The sequence below is a fragment of the Neofelis nebulosa genome, chromosome X (assembly GCF_028018385.1).
Source record: "Neofelis nebulosa isolate mNeoNeb1 chromosome X, mNeoNeb1.pri, whole genome shotgun sequence".
Classification (NCBI taxonomy): Eukaryota; Metazoa; Chordata; class Mammalia; order Carnivora; family Felidae; genus Neofelis; species Neofelis nebulosa.
Window position 1 is genome coordinate 97,175,092 of NC_080800.1, and position 18,339 is coordinate 97,193,430.

At 46.0% G+C, this 18,339-nt stretch overlaps 1 protein-coding gene across 7 annotated transcripts in view; it reads left to right on the forward strand.

Moving 5' to 3' along the window:
* DOCK11 (dedicator of cytokinesis 11) overlaps nt 1-18,339 on the forward strand; it is a 201,496-nt gene that overhangs the window by 50,057 nt on the left and 133,100 nt on the right. For all 7 annotated transcript variants that reach the window (XM_058714236.1, XM_058714237.1, XM_058714233.1 and 4 more), the window contains exons 2-7: nt 591-707; nt 1,018-1,107; nt 1,522-1,604; nt 2,882-2,951; nt 3,799-3,894; nt 17,457-17,591. In XM_058714236.1, coding sequence (XP_058570219.1) covers nt 591-707; nt 1,018-1,107; nt 1,522-1,604; nt 2,882-2,951; nt 3,799-3,894; nt 17,457-17,591 — 591 coding nt within the window. The remainder of the gene's footprint in view (nt 1-590; nt 708-1,017; nt 1,108-1,521; nt 1,605-2,881; nt 2,952-3,798; nt 3,895-17,456; nt 17,592-18,339) is intronic.

Genomic DNA, 18,339 nt, shown 5'->3' on the forward strand with positions numbered 1-18,339 from the left:
CAATAAGTCCTATCCTGGATTTCTCAGTCACCCACCCTGCTCCTTGTAACCCTAGCCTCAAGCTGGGGCCCTCCTATCAGTAGCCAGGTCACCTGGAAGTCCCGACAGGGACCCACTGACCGTGCCACCCAGAACCTCATCCTCTTGTGCCCTTCCCAGTGGATCGCCCACCTCCGATACCCAGGCTTGCCCTGGCTGTGCCTGCACCAGGCACACGGATGCTGATACCCTCTCTGCTTCGGTTACCCAGTGATCAGAGCCAGTTCAACAAAAATCGATGGACAGCCTTCCAGATATACCAGGTTTTGCTTGACCTTACATTTTTGGATGGCACGTGGATAAACAGAGGACAGTGCTCTCTCTCCAGAGCTCTTGACTTCAGCGGAGAGACCTGTGTGTATATGTATGTGTTTGGTGTGTGTGTGTCTAGTTATGGTGTTTATTTACTTACGTCTGTTGTGAAAGTGTCCAAGCGCCTATTATCATCAATAATCCCTTCTTTAATGAAGTAAGGTGTCTTTGGCACACGGAGAGGAACTTATCTCTTGTGAGTTTGACCATATTAACTTTTATTTTTGTCTCTTATTAAGGAAAAGACCAAAATTGTTGAGCCCTTGGACTATGAGAATGTCATCACCCAAAGGAAAACCCAGATTTACAGCGACCCCCTCAGAGACCTGCTTATGTTTCCGATGGAAGACATATCTGTGAGTTCGCAAGCACTTTTTTCTTTTTTTTTTAATCTGAGAGAGAGAGAAGGCGCGAGTCAGGGAGAGGGGCAGAGGGGGGAGGGAGAGAAAGAGAGAGAATCTTAAGCAGGCTCCATGCGGAGCACCGTGCTCAACGTGGGGCTCGATCCCATGACCCTGGGGCCGTGACCCCAGCTGAAATCAAGAGTGCGAGGCTCAACCGACTGAGCCCCGCCCCCCCAGGGGCCCCCACAAGCACTTCTTTAAAGGAAAACCCTCGCACTTTCCAAGCTAATTCTTACGGCAAGAATGTTCCTTTGCCTTCTAGATCTCGGTGATAAGCCGTCAGCGCAGAACAGTGCAGTCCACTGTACCAGACGATGCTGAGAAAAGAGCCCAGAGTTTGTTTGTCAAAGAGGTAAGACACTCAAAGTCCACAGAGTAATTATCACACTGAAACAATATCCTTCCTTTACTGTAAGCGGGAAATAAAATTACTATAACTCGGCAGATCTCCATTTCGAGTCTAGAGGAGGTGAGAGAGGGGATGCAGCTTAAATACCGTGCCAAATGGCATGGGTTCTTGGTTTTTCTCTTTGGGATTTGAACACCCTCTGGACTTGGAGTGACAGTTGTTCAAAAGGCTGTACGAATTGGGATTTACTGCTGCCAGTTGGGTTAGGGAGACCGTGTTCATCCCCAGAGGAAGATCCCAGTGCCGACATCTTCCAAATGATTTTTGAAAGTCTGTCAGCTTACAGCGAGACTTTAAGAAGCTGGATATGTGTGTACTTTTTAATGTTTCCAGTGAAGGATTTCTGTTTTCTTTCAGTGTATTAAAACCTATAGCACAGATTGGCATGTGGTAAATTATAAGTATGAAGACTTCTCCGGGGACTTTCGAATGTTGCCATGGTAAGTGGAGAATTCAACGGAGACTCTTCAAGAGGAGAGTTGCTCAGCGGTTTACCTTTTTTCTAACCACTTTTGAAGCTTCTCAGTTGTGATTTGTAATAAGGCAAAGCCGTAAGCAACCCGCGTGTTTGGTAAACGTACTTTGGATAACTGAATATGTGTTTACTTTGCTCGTTGAAATTCTTTCAACAAGTAGGAGGAGTTTGCCTTTTGGCCTAGATGCATCTTAGAATCATCTTTATTTGATTCTGGTTAATGCAGTGAGCGCTTTCCAGTGGCGTCAAGGAAAATGCTAGAAGGTACTTGGCTTAGTTCAGTGACCCCAGACATTCTCTTTTGTTTCTTAAAGTGTATTTATTTATTTTGAGAGAGAGAGAGATTGAGAGAGAGAGTGTGTGCATGAGGGCCTGCGAGTGGGGGAGGGGCAGAGAGCGAGAGATGGGGGAGAGAGAATCCCAAGCAGGCTCTGCGCTGTCAGCACAGAGACTGACGCAGGGCTCAAACTCACGTTCCGTGAGATCACGACCTGAGCTGAAATCGAGAGTTGAAAACTCAACCGACTGAGCCACCCAGGCTCCCCAAAAGCGTATCTCTCTCAGTTGAGTTGACTGACCGCCCCGAGCATACTGGCCCAGGAGTCAGTTCAGATCTTCCTTGTTAGAGTTCAACTCCTCTTTCTGCTACTTACTAACTGGATGACCTTGGGCCGGTCACTCAGTCTCTTTGAACCTCCCTGCTCGCCCTTTCCTCATCTGTACTACTACTGACCTCGTAGTCTATCTGTCCTACGGGAAATGTTTTCAAGAAATAAGCTGTCGTGTAGCCCGTTGGGGTCTTCAGGAACACTTTTCCTAGGGGAGAAAACAGTCCTCAAAATGTCCTTTAAAATCGAATCCCAAGATGGACGACCAGTCCAAGTTCCTACAGCAGACAGAGGGAAGAGCCAGGATTACACCGTGTTGCTTTCTGTCCCGGCGAAAGACAAGGCTCTGCCACCACTGACAGATTCTGACACACCATCTTTGACGACTGTGCTGTCCCTGACAAAATATCTGGCCTCAGCTGTCGCTTTGCGGCTGGCTGTGCCCGTGCGAGTCCATAGACGAAAGGTAGCATACGTTGAGTCAGAGGGGAACATCTGAGTTTGGCAAGGGGGACAGAATCCGTCCTCCTTGTGTCTTGGCATCTTCTTGGTTGTAAAGGAAAGTCTGCTCGTCTTGCTTTTATTTTCCTCTCAGTTCTCGTCAGCATCTGACCTAATTCTCTTGCGTTTTCAGCAAGTCTCTGCGACCAGAAAAGATACCCAACCATGTGTTTGAGATTGATGAGGACTGTGACAAAGATGAGGTAAAGATGGGGGGCCCCCCTGCACTGCTTTCCTCAAGGTCGCTTCTGCTGAGAGAGACTTCCTTGGGAAGAGATGAGGGACACAATGGTTTTTGAACGATCTGCGGCCAGCTTTCAACAAAAATTGTTGTTGTTGTTGTTGTTGTTTTTTACCAATTGTTGCATTTCCAAATGGAGTTTAGGAAAGATCAACTGAAATGGTCTGGAATTGGACCGGAAACGTGTTTCCCCACCTGTGGGATGAGCTTGTGGAGTTGGTTTTCTCCGTCTGGGCACGCGGTGTGATGATTCATCTGGACTCTGCTCCCTAATAGATCCCTCATGGGACAGATGGCCCGGATATCTGTGACATTTTTTTTAAAGTTTATTTATTTATTTCTGAGAGAGAGCTCGAGTGAGCAGAGGAGGGGCAGAGAGAGAGAGAGAGAGAGAGAGAATCCCAAGCAGGCTCCCCACTGTCAGCGTGGAGCCCAACGCAGGGCTCGAACCCACGATCCATGAAGTCATGGCCTGAGCTGAAGTCAAGAGTCCGATGCCCAACCGATCGAGCCACCCAGGCCCCCCTCTGTGACACTATGAGGTGCAGCTTGACTTGTTCGCTTAATGTAGAAGACCTTGCCAGTAGACAGCTCCTAGGATTCAGTAAATACTGAGTACCTACTGCATACACGGCACAAAGCTTTTCATTCCCTGGTTTCCAGTTTCCAGTTTAATCGGGTACCTTTGCGGGGGGTGGGGTGGGAGCTTTATGCTTTAATTAGCAAATGGGGGCAGGGCCCAGTTTGTGTCCCCCAAATGTTTGATTGGACGGCTGGCCGTTTCACTGATGGTTTCTGCCCTGTTTCAGGATTCGTCTTCGTTGTGTTCTCAGAAGGGCGGTGTGATAAAACAAGGCTGGCTGCATAAAGCAAACGTAAATAGCACCATCACAGTTACCATGAAGGTAAGAAGTGCTTCTTATATTATTTCATCGTTGTAAGGATATTGTCATGAGGAGCCTGTGTAGGAGAAAAATACTTCTTTTAAAAAAATGTTTCCAGTGAGCCCTATAGCCAAAACAAAACAGAACAGAAGAAAACTTGACTGAGGGGATCCTCACAGAGGTATCGGATTTTCTTTTATTTTGTTTTTAATTAAAAAAGAATTTTTTTTCATGTTTATTTTCGAGAGAGAGAGAGAGAGAGAGAGAGAGAGACAGAGAGACAGAGACATAGCATGAGCAGTGGAGGGGCAGAGAGAGAGGGAGACACAGAATCCGAAGCAGGCTCCAGGCTCGGAGCTGTCCGCCCAGAGCCCGATGCGGGGCTCGAACCCACGAACCGCGAGATCATGACCTGAGCCGAAATCAGACGCTCAACCGATTGAGCCACGCAGGCTCCCGCAGAGGTACTGAATTTTAAAAATCTGCAACCTTCAGGATAAATTTAGAAGTGCAACTTTTTATTTATTTTTTTTTTATTTTTTTTATTTATTTTTTTTTTAAATGTTTGTTTTTTTTTTTTTAATTTTTTTTTTCAACGTTTTTTATTTATTTTTGGGACAGAGAGAGACAGAGCATGAACGGGGGAGGGGCAGAGAGAGAGGGAGACACAGAATCGGAAACAGGCTCCAGGCTCCGAGCCATCAGCCCAGAGCCTGACGCGGGGCTCGAACTCACGGACCGCGAGATCGTGACCTGGCTGAAGTCGGACGCCCAACCGACTGCGCCACCCAGGCGCCCCAGAAGTGCAACTTTTTAAAGAAATGTAATTATTGTGAGTCAGGAAGTTGAAGAAGGAGGCTGTCATTCAAACTATACCTCAATTAAAAATAAGAGAAATTTAAAGAGGAGGCTGTCGGCTGAATGAAGATAAAAGCTTGGAAACAAAAGGGCATCGCAGGTTCCTGTTCTGGAAATGAAGGCAATGAATGGAAGGGCAGGGTAATCCGTTTATTGAGCAAATACTAATTTGGTGCAGATTATATGCTGGTCACTGAGGGGAAATATATGGACGCCTAAGAGGAGGTCCCCGGCCTCCAGTGGTGTCCAGACTGGATAAGAAGCCTAGCAAATTTACTACTCTACAAAGCGGTGCCTTAGGGCTGTCAGAGAATCGCAGCGTTTTGTAGTTTGGCCCGAACAGCGAGTTTGCGTACGGGCTTCGTAGGAGATAAAGGTAGAAACAGAGAGAGAAAATTGTGCACGGTCTTGAATGCCTGGGGGCGTGAAGTTGGCTTTTGTTCCAGGGGCTGTGATGAGCCGTCCAAATCCAGAGGTTAAAACTAACAAGGTCCTTGATGAGTCTGAGCAGAAAAGCAAAGTATTCTCTGATAACCAAATGTAACTGTTCGTTCAGATATTCGATAGAAGATCATGTGGTTTGCTGAGGATGATTCACCCTTCCATTAAGTATCGGAGGTCATTCTGTCTTTCACACAGCCTGCGAGCAGCGACCATGGTGTCTACCAAGAGAAGACTCCGGTTTTATCTTAATATTGTGCCTGCTGCTTTCCCTTCAGTGGCTATGTCCGGTTCTCCCCTTTCGTTTTCAAGCCCCGAACATGATGAATCCCAGTTGTAGGATTGCTTCCTGCGTGTCCCCTGCACCTCACCAGGGGCCTTAGCGCGTGGCGATGAATCCATGCATCGAGGACTTAATATGTTCCAGGCGCCATAACGGAGTGTTTTGTATTCTGGATCTCATATAATCCTTGTGGCGGCCCTATGAGAGAGGTCCTCTTTTCATTCTTAGGGTACAGCTGTGGAAAGTGAGCCACAAAGAAATGTAGTGGTTAACCCAAGGCCACACGGCCCCAGATGTCCAGACATGGGACTGGAACCTCGGCGGGCAATCGCCCGAGCCTGTGCTCTTAAACAGCACACGATCAGCGCTTACTAGCTGAGTGAGTGAGACTGAAGTCTTTATGATAATACATCTCCTATCAGAATGATCAGGTTCAGAAATGCATGCGTGAAGGCCATAATTCTGTGCAGCTTGTCAGAAAACGGTTCCATGGGTTTTGATTCCGCTCCCAACATACTCAAAATATTAAAATGTTATATCCATGGGGCGCCTGGGTGGCGCAGTCGGTTAAGCGTCCGACTTGAGCCAGGTCACGATCTCACGGTCCGTGAGTTCGAGCCCCGCGTCGGGCTCTGGGCTGATGGCTCGGAGCCTGGAGCCTGTTTCCGATTCTGTGTCTCCCTCTCTCTCTGCCCCTCCCCCGTTCATGCTCTGTCTCTCTCTGTCCCAAAAATAAATAAAAAACGTTGAAAAAAAAAATTAAAAAAAAAAAATGTTCTATCCATACTTCAGCTGTAGCCCAACATGACTCTGATGTATGGAAATCTGGATTCAGGAAACAAGGAAACCTTGTTCCTGGATTCAGGAAACCTTGGGGAATTAATACCTTTACAGAACAATTCACCACAGGATTCTTTGCAATGGTGAATTACTCTAATGCCTTTAAATTGTAATTTGCTTTACCTTCAACTTTTCTGGAGCCCATATGCTACACATCAGACTGCAGTTGCCTGTAAAAAGTACATGCTTTTAATTTTCCTCCGTAATTTGTAAAACACAGACTGGTTGATGTGGTAGGCAGAATAAGGCGCCCCCCACCCCCCGAAGACGGCCACCTCTTAATCCCCAGAAGTTGTAAATGTTTCCTTACGTGGCAAAAGGGAGTTAAGATTGCTAATCAGCACATAGGGAGAGTAGCCTGGGTTATCCAGGTGAGCTCAGTGTAATCACAGGGTCCTTAAAAGTGGAAGAAGGAGGCAGAAGAGGGACAGGGAAAGGGTAGGGGGGAACGGAAGCAGGGTTAGAGAGAGATGCTCTCTTGCCGGCTTGGAAGATGGCGGAAGGAGCCACTGGCCAGGAAATGCAGGCAGCCTCTGGAAACTGGAAAAGGCAAGGAAATGGGTTCTCCCCTAGAGATTCTAGGAAGGAACCCAGCTCTGCTACACCCCTCGATGTAGCCCAGCGAGAGCCACGTCAGACTTCTGACCTATAGAACCGTGAGAGAATACGTTTGTGTTGTTTGAAGCCCGTACGTCTGTGGTGATTTGTTGCAACAACAACAGAAAACTAATTCAGGCAAGTGGTCCAAGATTGATGGTTTAGCGTCTGTATTATCTATCCCCGAGGTTGCAAAGTCCACCACTCACAGGGGCCGGGCAGGGACCATAAATTCATGAAGTGGGTGGTGGGACTGAGGCAACTTGGTGACCACATGGCCTGGCTGAAGGGGACAGCTGCTGCTTGTCTCCAGCTAATTGTTGGTCTGTTGTTGCTGAGCGAGGCTCTTTATGTTGCCTCTTTTTTCACCCCAGCTGCTCATGTTTTGGCTTCTTTCTTTCTTTCTTTCTTTCTTTCTTTCTTTCTTTCTTTCTTTCTTTCTTTCTTTCTTTCTCTCTCTCTCTCTCTCTCTCTCTCTCTCTCTCTCTCTTTCTCTCTCTCTCTCTCTCCCTTCCTTCCTTCCTTCCTTCCTTTCTTCCTTTTCACATAGGATAAAAACACTTCTTTTTCAAACTTCTACCACACAGGAGGCCAAGAAAGGAAAAGAGCAATAAACCGAAGTGATCATATGTGCTACACAGTTCTTAAAACAACAACAACAAACGAATAGGGAATAATTTGAAATCGGCCATAATGAGATTTGGGAATTGTGCCGGGTCACGGATTTCACTGATCCCAGCTAGTCTCCATTATGGATGCTGGCCTTCCATTTTGGATTTCTGGGAGCTGAATTACACATCCCGTGTTCTTCCGGTTTTACTTCCTAAGCAGTAGTATTGGATTTCAGGATTAATCACAGCTAGGATGGGCAGAGAGGAAGGGTCAGCCAGACTCCGTTAAAGGTGTCTGAGGGGTTTTGCCAAGATATTTTGTTGTTCCTATGAGAATTGTGTTTTAACTGTTATTTAGCTCAGCATCATGAAAATTGGTTGAAACTCGTAGCGTTTACTGTGCCCTCTCTATGGAAACAGAGGGCTTCTGGAGAAGGGTCATGGGGGAGGGGGGCGGTGTTGGGTGTAGGTAGCAGGATCGTAGTGGCCAGACTGGAACTTGGAGTGAGGGCCAAAGTGGAAGTCTGGGCCTGTGAGCTGCGGCACCCTGGGGGCCTCGGGCCTGCACCCTTAGGTGGTGGATCAGACACGTTCTTCCTGGTGCGGGCCTGGACTGGCTCAGACACAGGAGAGAGTCTAAATCTAAAGATGGGGTGAGCACTGACCCAGCTCTTGGAGAGTTGGCAAAGCTCGAGACAGAGGAACTGAGGCAAAGGGCTGACAGTTCATGAGCCATTCTGAGAGGAAGATCTCTTCTGTATGTGTTTTTATTATGTTAGCCTTTGAAGTGAAGAATACTAATGAGTCTCCTAAGCAAACGGGAAGATGAGTGGGGCATGTGATTATCTGAGTTATTTTCCTGATACTGGAGGCAGTTTCACCATCGGTGATCCGGGCTCCCCGGCCGGCTGGCACGTCTAGTCCGCACCGGCGAGAAGCTTTGGCGGCTTTAGCGATGAGCACCAGAGGCCTAGAGCTTGCAGGGTTGAGAGCAAAGAACCTTTTCTGTCACACAACTCAAGCGTTGATAGCCCCTCCCACTGACAGGAGACTCACCAGGAAGCTCCAACAGAAGGATCTTGGTATGAATCACGACTCATTAGCAAATAACAGCCTATGGGAGCCATGTGCCTTCCCTTCTATTTTATCTGTGCCTCCTTCGTGTGCTGTGGCTTGACATTGGCCTGCAGATTCCACCGGGATCGACACGGATTAAAGTTAGAGCAGCTTGGTACCTTTCTGGGTGACGTGTCAATTTAAGGGGCTTTATTCATCTAAAAACGTCTGGGTTTTAAAAATTATGTAAGTTAGTCCTTTGGCAACTTTGAAATTATGGACGACAGCTGTTTTTATAAGCAAGCTCGAGTCCTTTCCCTGGATTTAAGTAGTCTCCACGCCCAGTGTGGGGCTTGAACTCCCGACCCTGAGATCAAGAATCAGATAGCCTACCGACTGAGCCTCCCAGACGCCCCCTTTTCCTGGACTTTTTGACTATCAGAAATAAGGGAATCTAATGGCAAGGAAGGGAGAAATGGAGTCATGAGAGAAGGTGGAAAGAAAAAAAAAAAAAAGGAAGGAAAGAGGGTTAGAAGAAACTCAGCAAAGTCCAGTAGATAAAAGGGAATCAGAAGACTCCTACTTTAGGGGCGCCCGGGTGACTCAGTGGGTTAAGCGTCCAACTTTGGCTCGGGTCATGATCTCCCAAGTTCATGAGTGTGAGCCCTGCATCAGGCTCTCTGCTGTCAGCACAGAGCCCACTTCAGATCCTCTGTCCCCTCTCCCTCTGCCCCTCCCCTGCTCATTCTCTCTCTCAAAAATAAATAAACATTAAAAAAAAAGAGGCTCCTACTTTATAAGGTCTTTTGAGAAAGCAACCACATGATCTGTCATGTGACATAAATAATGTAGCTAAAGTCATTCATATATAGGCTGCTTCAGAAAGTTAATCCTCCCTAGCGAGGTGCTAGACAGTTTTGCAAGAACATTCAAGTTGATAGTGATGGGCTCTATGGAAAAGGGGCTGGTGAAGGATCTAAGCTGATTTCTTCATATGCGAAGACTAGGAGACTCCCTATTTATGGAATAAAAATGTGCATTTTCCCCAACACACGCCTTTCCTCCAGCTCAGGTTGGTTAAGACCATGTCTATATCATTTTCTGCCGTTGTCATGATTTTCCCCGAAGTGCTTGCTGAGCCTCTCCGTTGTTGGCTGGGATATTAGTCGTGAGGAGCCCAGGCTGCAGGAAAGCTGGTCATGATGTGCATTAGGGCACAAGTCACAGTTCTCGGTGCCTGATGGCTTCCTTTCACCGAGGAGGCTGCTGGCGTCGCGCAGCTCTCGGGGGTTGTCTGTTCGCAGCGACTATTTTACTCAGAGCTTATGATCTGCTCTGCTCTTGGTGTTCATGTTAAAACAAGACAAGCCTTCTCATCGGTGATTAATTTCCTCAATTTGTACTTTCTAGTTAATGAGAACACACCCCACTGCCACTCTTCAATTCCTGGAAAAGTTTTGGAGAACAGTTTAAGATAGCATTGAGAATAAATGATCTCTTAGACAGAAACGCCAATCTTGACAGAAACCTGTTCATTTACATTCTCTCTCAAGTAACCGCTAGAAACATCTGCTTTTTTCAGCTCCTTTCCATATCGGTGGAGGCAGTTTAATGTGGACTGGATAGCTATGATGTTGGATTTGACCTTCTGCTGGTATTTAGAGCTATTTTTCCTAGGGGATATAATGATCTATGGAATAGGGAAGAGTCTGATCTTGAGGGTGGTTTTTCATTAAAAAAAAAAAAAAAAAAGGCAGATTCTTGGCCAACCCCTGGGACACCCACCTTTATGCCTCTTCTTGGCTCAATTTGGTCGCATTCCTCTAGTTCCTCCTCCCCATTCTTAGCAATTAAACGTTGAAGTGTCTTGGTATGTTATCGGGGTTGTAAGTTCAACTGCTTGATGTATGACTCACTTCTGCTGCCCCCTCCCCCTTTTCTTGTTTGCACAAAAGAGAGCCATTTGTTATATATCCAGAGTCAAAAAGTCCTCACTTATTCTTTGACTGTTACAGGAGGGTTTTTTTCCCTTCTGTGTTGGGAGAACAACAGATCGAGGGAGTTTTACCCAAGAAAGAAAGCACATACGATATTAGAAGAATTTCTGGGAGGCCAAGGTCACTATGTTTATTAGAACAAACAGATTGTCGTCATTTTATGGGTAAGGGATTTCTCACTAATTTGGTTAAAAAAATTTTTTTTAATGTTTATTTATTTTTGAGGGAGAGAGAGTGACAGAGCATGAGCAGGGGAGTGGCAGAGAGAGAGAGAGAGAGAGAGAGAGAGAGAGAGAGAGAGACATAGAATCTGAAGCCGGCTCCAGGTTCTGAGCTGTCAGCACGGAGCCCGATGCGGGGCTCGAACTCATGAGCTGTGAGATCATGACCTGAGCCGAAGTCGGATGCTTAACTGACTGAGCCACCCAGGCACCCCTCAAGGTGTTAGCATTGCAAAGGGTAGAGAAAAGTTTCACATGTAGAACTTAAAACCTATTCAGGGAGATGAGACGCCCAATAAAAATGGCATACAGGGTGCCTGGCTGGCTGAGTCTGTAGAACGTGTGACTCTTGATTGCGGGGTGGTGAGTTCAAGCCCCACATGGGGCGTTAGAGTTTACTTAAAAAAATAATATATTGTTTAAAGGTGGTACAGAGACCAAGTGTTCTGTGAGTCCAGCTCACTGTGATTTGAAGTCAGAGGAGGCTTTTTGAAGGGGGTAGGGCCTCAAAGGAAGGAAATCAGGAGGTGGGTGTTGGAGGCAATATGTACAGGGCAGGTGTGTTAGGGGAAGTTGGCTAGTCTTGGGAGGACAAATTTCATTGGATCCATTGGTGTCGCCCTGTGCCTCAGTTTCTCCTCTGTAACATGAGATGGTAATAGTAATCCTCATACAAGGTCGTTAGGACGATTAAGTGCTAACCCCTCCACAGATGTCAGCCGTTTGTATTGTTTTAGATTATTTAGATTTAGATTATTAGGAGGATTGTGGGAACACCTTGAATGTGGGATCGGTCATGTGCGCCCTACCCTGCGGGTGATTGAGGGTCGCCAAAAATTTGAGCAGGGCCGTGAACCACTGAAATAAAGCTGATAAAGTAACCCGTCCGCAATGAGAAGGGCGGATTTGTAGACCTTTCCCAGTAGACTTCGCTTCAGACTAAGTAGTTAAAAAAAAAATCTCCGGTGCCCAGATATGGTGGAGTTCTTTAAAAAAAAAAAAGAAAAGAAAAAAGAAAGCTATTTGATTTGTAACCAGTTTCCCAGAGGGTAGACCTATGTGATATATTAAAATCTGGTAGGACTGTAAAATGATAGGGTGAAGAGAGATAGGTGATATATTAGGTGGCCAACGTACTGGTAGGGTTTCTGTCGTCTTGCTCTCCTGCCTTCTCCGCTTCCTCGCTGCCCCTTGTCTTCTGTTCTGAGCCATCGGTCAAGTAAGCTTCTCCAGCCCCGTTCCCACATCGCTCCTGGCCCACCTACTTTGCCTACCTACTTTGCTAAATCGTTCAGAGCATTCTTTCTCAGGGCTCCTGGTTCATGTAATCTAGCAGTAAAGAAATTGCCCTCCAGGTAACGCACGTACGTGAACACTCTTGAGACTTGGTAGATCGCATGATAAAAGGCTCTCCTGACTTGAGGATACTTCGTGCTCGAACTTTCCTACCCTCCATCTTTGATTCAGCTGAGTGACAGAAAGCCTTTGTTCTGGCTCCAGAAAGGGTCATGTGGTAAATGTTTAAAAGGTTGTCATCCAGACAGCTCAGGGTTTTAAGGAGACTTGGCAAGACTCGATCCCAGAGAATTACCTCTTCTGGCTTCCTTTCTGTGTTACTCTTCTGGGTGGTCTGAGTGGGCCGCTCGTCAGGATCCAGGCTCCTCACTGAATAAGGTGGGGCAATTTTCAGCTGTGTCCACCATCTAGGAAAAACAATAAAGGCGAGGAGGAGGAGAAGAATACGGACAGTACAGAGAAATACCATTCTATTGGATGCAACCACTGGAGAATCTGTACTGGGGAATGAATTGCTCATTCATTCATCATTTCTTTTGCAAGCTTGTATTGAGTCTGCAGGTGCCGTTGTAGGTACTGGGGATGTAGCAATGGATGAGATGTGGGCCTTAGCAGACTGAAAGGGCCAGGCAGCGAATAAACAAAACGGATGAAGAAGATATATTTGGCTAGCGATTGCTGATTGAAAAAGATAGAATGTTGCGCCATCACGAGGGCAGGTGGTCCTCTTAGAAGTAACAGAGTGAACTGTGTGGATATGGGGAGGAAGAGGATTCCAGGCCAAGGAAACAGAAAGTGCAAAGACCCAAGGGCACTTGCGTGGGGGTGTTTGAGGAACAGCAGGTAAGCCGGTGTAGCTCGAGTAGCATAATTAGAAATAAAGCCCAAGAGGTCATCTGAGGCCAGATCACGTACATCATCATCGTAGGCTATGGTGAGGGCTTGTGGTCTTCGATGGGAAGCCATTGGAGGGTTTGGGCAAGACTTTCTTTGTCATCCTCCTAGCCTTCTGATTCTAGTTCTTTTTTGTTTGTGTGTTTATGTATTTTTGAGAGAGAGTGCAAGCAGAGGAGGGGCAGAGAGGGAGGGAGACGGAATCGGAAGCAGGCTCCAGGCTCTGAGCTGTCAGCACAGAGCCCGACGTGGGATGTGAACCCACGAGATCTTGACCTAAGCCGAAGCCGGACATTTAACCGACTGAGCCACCCAGGTGCCCCTGATTCTAGTTCTGCCCTTGACTTGCCTATGTAAACTTGAGTGAGCTGTTGGTCGCTCAGTTTGCTGTTAAGTAAAGTGTGGCTAATTAGCTTATTATCTCCAGTGACATTAACAGAATTAGCTGTTGGTTACAAAGGACTTGAGGGCTGCAGAATGAGAGGTATGAGACAGAGTAATTGCCACTGTTTGATATAGTCCTTATTTTATCTTATTATTTTTAATTAAAAATTTTTTTCATATTTATTTATTTTGAGAGAGAGAGCACAAACAGGGGAGGGGCAGAGAGAGAGGGAGAAAGAGAATCTCAAGCAGGCTCTGCACTGTCAGCACAGAGCCTGACCCGGGGCTCGATCCCAAGAACCATGAGGTCATGACCTGAGCTGAAACCAAGAGCCGAACACTTAACCGACTGAGCCACCCAGGCGCCCCGATATAGTCCTTATTTTAACAGCTCCCCAGAAGTTGAAACCCGACATACAGCCCAGACTCTTAGGATGAGAAGAGATCTTTCAGATCTTTCAGATCTGTCGTTGCAGAGCCTGATTTCCATAGCAATGACTTAAAATTCCTTCCTGTACCAATTGCATTTCGAGCCCGTGAGAAATTGCTTGGAGAGGGTGGCCCCTACCCTAGGAAGGCTGCTGTGTTACTTGTTCAGTTTCGATACAATTATTTGTAGATTGTGGGAAAAAAAAAAAAATGGTCGTATAGATCCCATGGCCGGATCCCATTTTACAAGCGAGGAAGCCGAGAAGCAGAGTCTTGAGGACAGCTTCATGCTGGTGAGCAGGCGTGCTGGCCGAGAAGCAAGGTCAGAGGATATGCAGGCATCTGTTTTCTCCCCGGATTCATGAGCTACCTACCTCAGTACCCCCATTTAGACATAATTGCAATGTTACAGGAAGTGATTTACTGTAATTTCAGATCCCTTTCCCTCTCTATTGTAATGATGTGCTTTGCTAATATTGGAAGTGGCGGCTGCCACAAAACGTCTTTGCTTGGTGAGGCAGCTGTACGTGAAAAAAAAATTTCACGGACTATAATTTGACTCCGTACCACAAATGTTTTGCTCTGTGTTTTCCTTTCCCTTGCCACTCTCTTTGTTGCTGGCTATGGACTCTGCAAGTGGATTCTACTCGAGTTTTAGGTTTGAATCACAGGTCAGATTCTAATGGGGTTGTAGTTTTCACCTGGGAAATGTGCTTTCATTTGTGCCATGCATCATTACTGTAATAGCTTTGAAACAGGGGTGTTTTGTTCCTTTGGGCACAGTGTGTCGTTTTAGGTTGTCTGGTCTCATCATTTTCATTTATTTATTATTTTTAAAAATTATTTTTGTTAAAGGTTATTTAAATGTTTGTTTTTGAGAGAGAGAGAGAGAGACACCGAGCATGAGTGGGGGAGGGGCAAGGAGAGAGGGAGACACAGAATCCGAAGCAGGCTCCAGGCTCCCGAGTTGTCAGCACAGAGCCCCATGCGGGGCTCGAACCCATGAGCTGTGAGATCGTGACCTGAGCCGAAATCGGAGCTTAACCAACTGAGCCACCCAGGCGCCCCGATTTTTATTTTAGAGAGAGAGCACATGCAGGGGAGAGGGGCAGAGGGAAAGGGAGAGAGAATCCTCAGCAGGCTCCATGATCAGCATGGAGCCCGGGCTGGTAGGGCTCGATTCCACGACCCTGGGATCATGACCTGAGCCAAAATCAAGAGTCAGATGCTCAGCCGAGCCACCCAGCACCCCTGGTCTCATCATGTAAATAACAGATATGAACCATTGTCATGAAAATAAGCAAACAAATACAGTTGACTTGAACAGTGCAGGGAAGTGGGGAACGGGTTAGGGGCGCCGACCCCCTGCGCAGTGGAAAATCCCTATGTAAGTTTTGGCTCCCCGAAAACTTAATTACTGATAACTCGTTGACCTGAAGTCTTATGGATAACATAGCCAGTCAATTAACACATATTTTGTATGTGATATGTATTATATACTGTATTCTTACAATAGAGAAAAGAAAATGTTATTAAGAAAGTCATAAGGAAGAGAAAATACATTTACAGTATGGTAATGTGTTTAAAAAAAAAAAATCCATGTGTAAGTGGACCCGGGCAGTTCAAAACCACGTTGTTCAAGAGTCAGCTGTGTGTATGTATTTGTGTGTGTATAAAATCAGCACTGTGATTAACGTTTTCCTTATATATGAATCTAGGTTTCTTCAGCTATAGCTCCTGTAAACTTAAATGTAGGTGAATGAAATATGAGAAGTATATATCCTCATATTGTGAGATCACGCACACACACTTTCTGTACCTTCGTAGTAATATTTGCTTGATTGGCGTTGCAAAACAAAGTGATAATTTTCTGTTTGGACTCCTTTCTGTTGATCTACAAACCCACATGGCCGCTCCCTGAAATAGAAGCCGTAGCATTTACCAGTCTAACCTGTTAGGGTGTTCCTCGCACTGGTATATTTTTGTCATTCGTTCTAAAATCAGTGATACTGAAACAAGTTGAAATTAATTACGAGCGTTATTATTTCTCTTCATTGATTTTCCTAAAAAGAAATGCCCCTTAAAATGTATATATATTTGCTTATTCATGCTATGGAAAAATAAATTGTTGGTATTTCAAATACGTGGCCAGAAATTGTCATTTTCGAGAATGATCTTGCCAAATAATACTCTTTCCATAATTAAAGTTCTTCAAATAGTCTGAGACTGCACTGGATAATCAGATGGGTGATTGGAAGTGGCAAGCTTAAATCTTAAAGCCAACTTCTGTAAGACAAGAAGCATAAGAAAGTGCTTCCTCAATAATCGCCAAGAGCCTGTGTCCCAGCCTCTTTCCATTCCCACCCATTCCCACCCTGGAATGATGTTAGATCCAGCATCCTGGGGAATTTTACCAGAACAGATGCTTGACACAGTCTCCAGGCTGTGGCTTATTAAAAGAAGCATAGGCTCATCAGAGAGCTCCAAATCCCCCCTTCAACCTCTTTGATCAGGTCTAAGACTTCATAAGGGAGCCTAGAGGGCCAGCAAGAACAAATCCGACTGTCTACCTCCTTCTCCCCGTTCCTGTGGGTTTTGCTGTGAGTTGGTAGTGAAAGGTTCCTCCGTAACTGTTGTGAATGCCTGATTTCAAATCACAATCCCATTGGGCTTATCGACTCAGATCTCAGCATTCTGGGCACTCGGGGGACAACTGGGAGGCAAGCAGTGACTCTCCCTGTTTCCCTGCAAGTACATTCTAGGCTGGGCTTCCAGAAATGAGGACATGGGACAATACAGGCGAGTCCACTAAGGTGTGCAGGTGAGATGAAAATACATCATGGGGGCTATGTGTATGTATATACATTTTGTATTTTTATTTTTTCGCCGTACATGTCTGTCTTTTTCTTCAAACTTCCAGAATATTTTTGTATTTGTGCTTGGATTTGTGGTGACGTGAATGGAATTATGAGAACCCACTCATAGTTTTTGCAATTAAATGGGGGAAAGGACGCTACAGTGTAGCGGACAGTGAGTCAGATACAAAAATGCTTTATAGACTTGACTTTTTGAAAAGCTTATTTTCAGTTATTTTGAGAGAGAGAGATAGCAAGCAAGCAGGGGAAGGGCAGAGAGAGAGGGAGACAGAATCCCAAGCAGGCTCCGCACTGTCCGCACAGACCCCCTCCCGTGGGGCTCGAACTCACAAACCACGAGATCATGACCTGACCCAAAATCGAGAGGTGGGCGCTTAACTGAGCCACCCAGGTGCCCCAATGCCTTATCAACTTTAAAGTGTTAAAGCAGGGGCGCCTGGCTGACCCACTCAGAAAAGCACGTGACTCTTGATCTCGGGGTTGTAGGTTCGAGCCCCACGTTGGGTGTAGAGATTCCTTAAAAATCTTTAAAAAAAAAAGTGTTAAAATGTGTTAAAAAACAAAAAAACAAAAACAAAAAAAGGTCTTCTCTAGATTAACTGAGAGGAAATCACTTGGCTTGAACTTTCTCATCTTAAGAAAGTGAAGATAATTGTAATTCCTGATGACTTCTCAGAGTTGTCTGAAGATTGTCCAGATGTAGTGACTGTGGCAAGCCCTTCAAGGTTTTTAGTTCAAATAAGCTGTTCAAATGCATTGTATATGTAACAAATGTATCATTGCTGGGTTTTCCCTTGTAGGTATTCAAGAGACGGTATTTTTACTTGACTCAACTTCCTGATGGTTCATATATTCTCAATTCCTATAAAGATGAGAAAAATTCCAAAGAATCTAAAGGTTGCATCTACCTGGACGCCTGCATCGACGTTGTTCAGGTAAGGCTATAGACGTTATCTTTTCTTCTCTTTCTTCTTCTTCTTCTTTTTTTAAATGTTTATTATTTTTTGAGAGAGAAAGAGAGCCCACGCATGCCTGCGCGCGTGTGCGCGCGCGCACACACACACACACACACACACACACACGCACTCGCCAGGGCGTGGCCGAGAGAGGGAGACGGAGGATCAGAAGCAGGCTCTGTACTGATGCGAGGCTCGAACTCACGAACCTTGAGACCATGACCTGAGCCAGAGTCGGGCGCTTAACCGACTGAGCCAGCCAGGCGCCCCTCCTCCTCTTTCTTGAAGAGGGTTATCGATCAACTGTTAAGAATGTCAGCATTTTTCTGTCTTGGTCAGTGGTATCTCCATCCACCAAAACATTTACACCAGGAACCTGTTCTCGCTCTGTGCCAGTATTCAGTCGGAGTCTGGCTCCGAAGTGCTTCTTGATCTCTTCCCTTCTTTCCGTTCCCTTCCTCTGGTTCTCCTTTCTGTCTGCTCTTGCCTAGAGTCTTGCCTTCCTGCCTTCTGATGTGTTATTTTGTGGCAGCCCGTCTTCCTCAGACATAGATAGGGTCCTTCACTTGTCTACTTAAAACCTCTTGGTTCTTGATTTATTATCTTGCAGTGGGAGAGCTAAACCTCTTACTGTGACCTTACAGGTTACAGTGATTTGGCCTCACCCCGCTTTCTAACCTCATGCCCCCTGCACCCCTTATACAGCTCATGTTATACTCTACTCCGC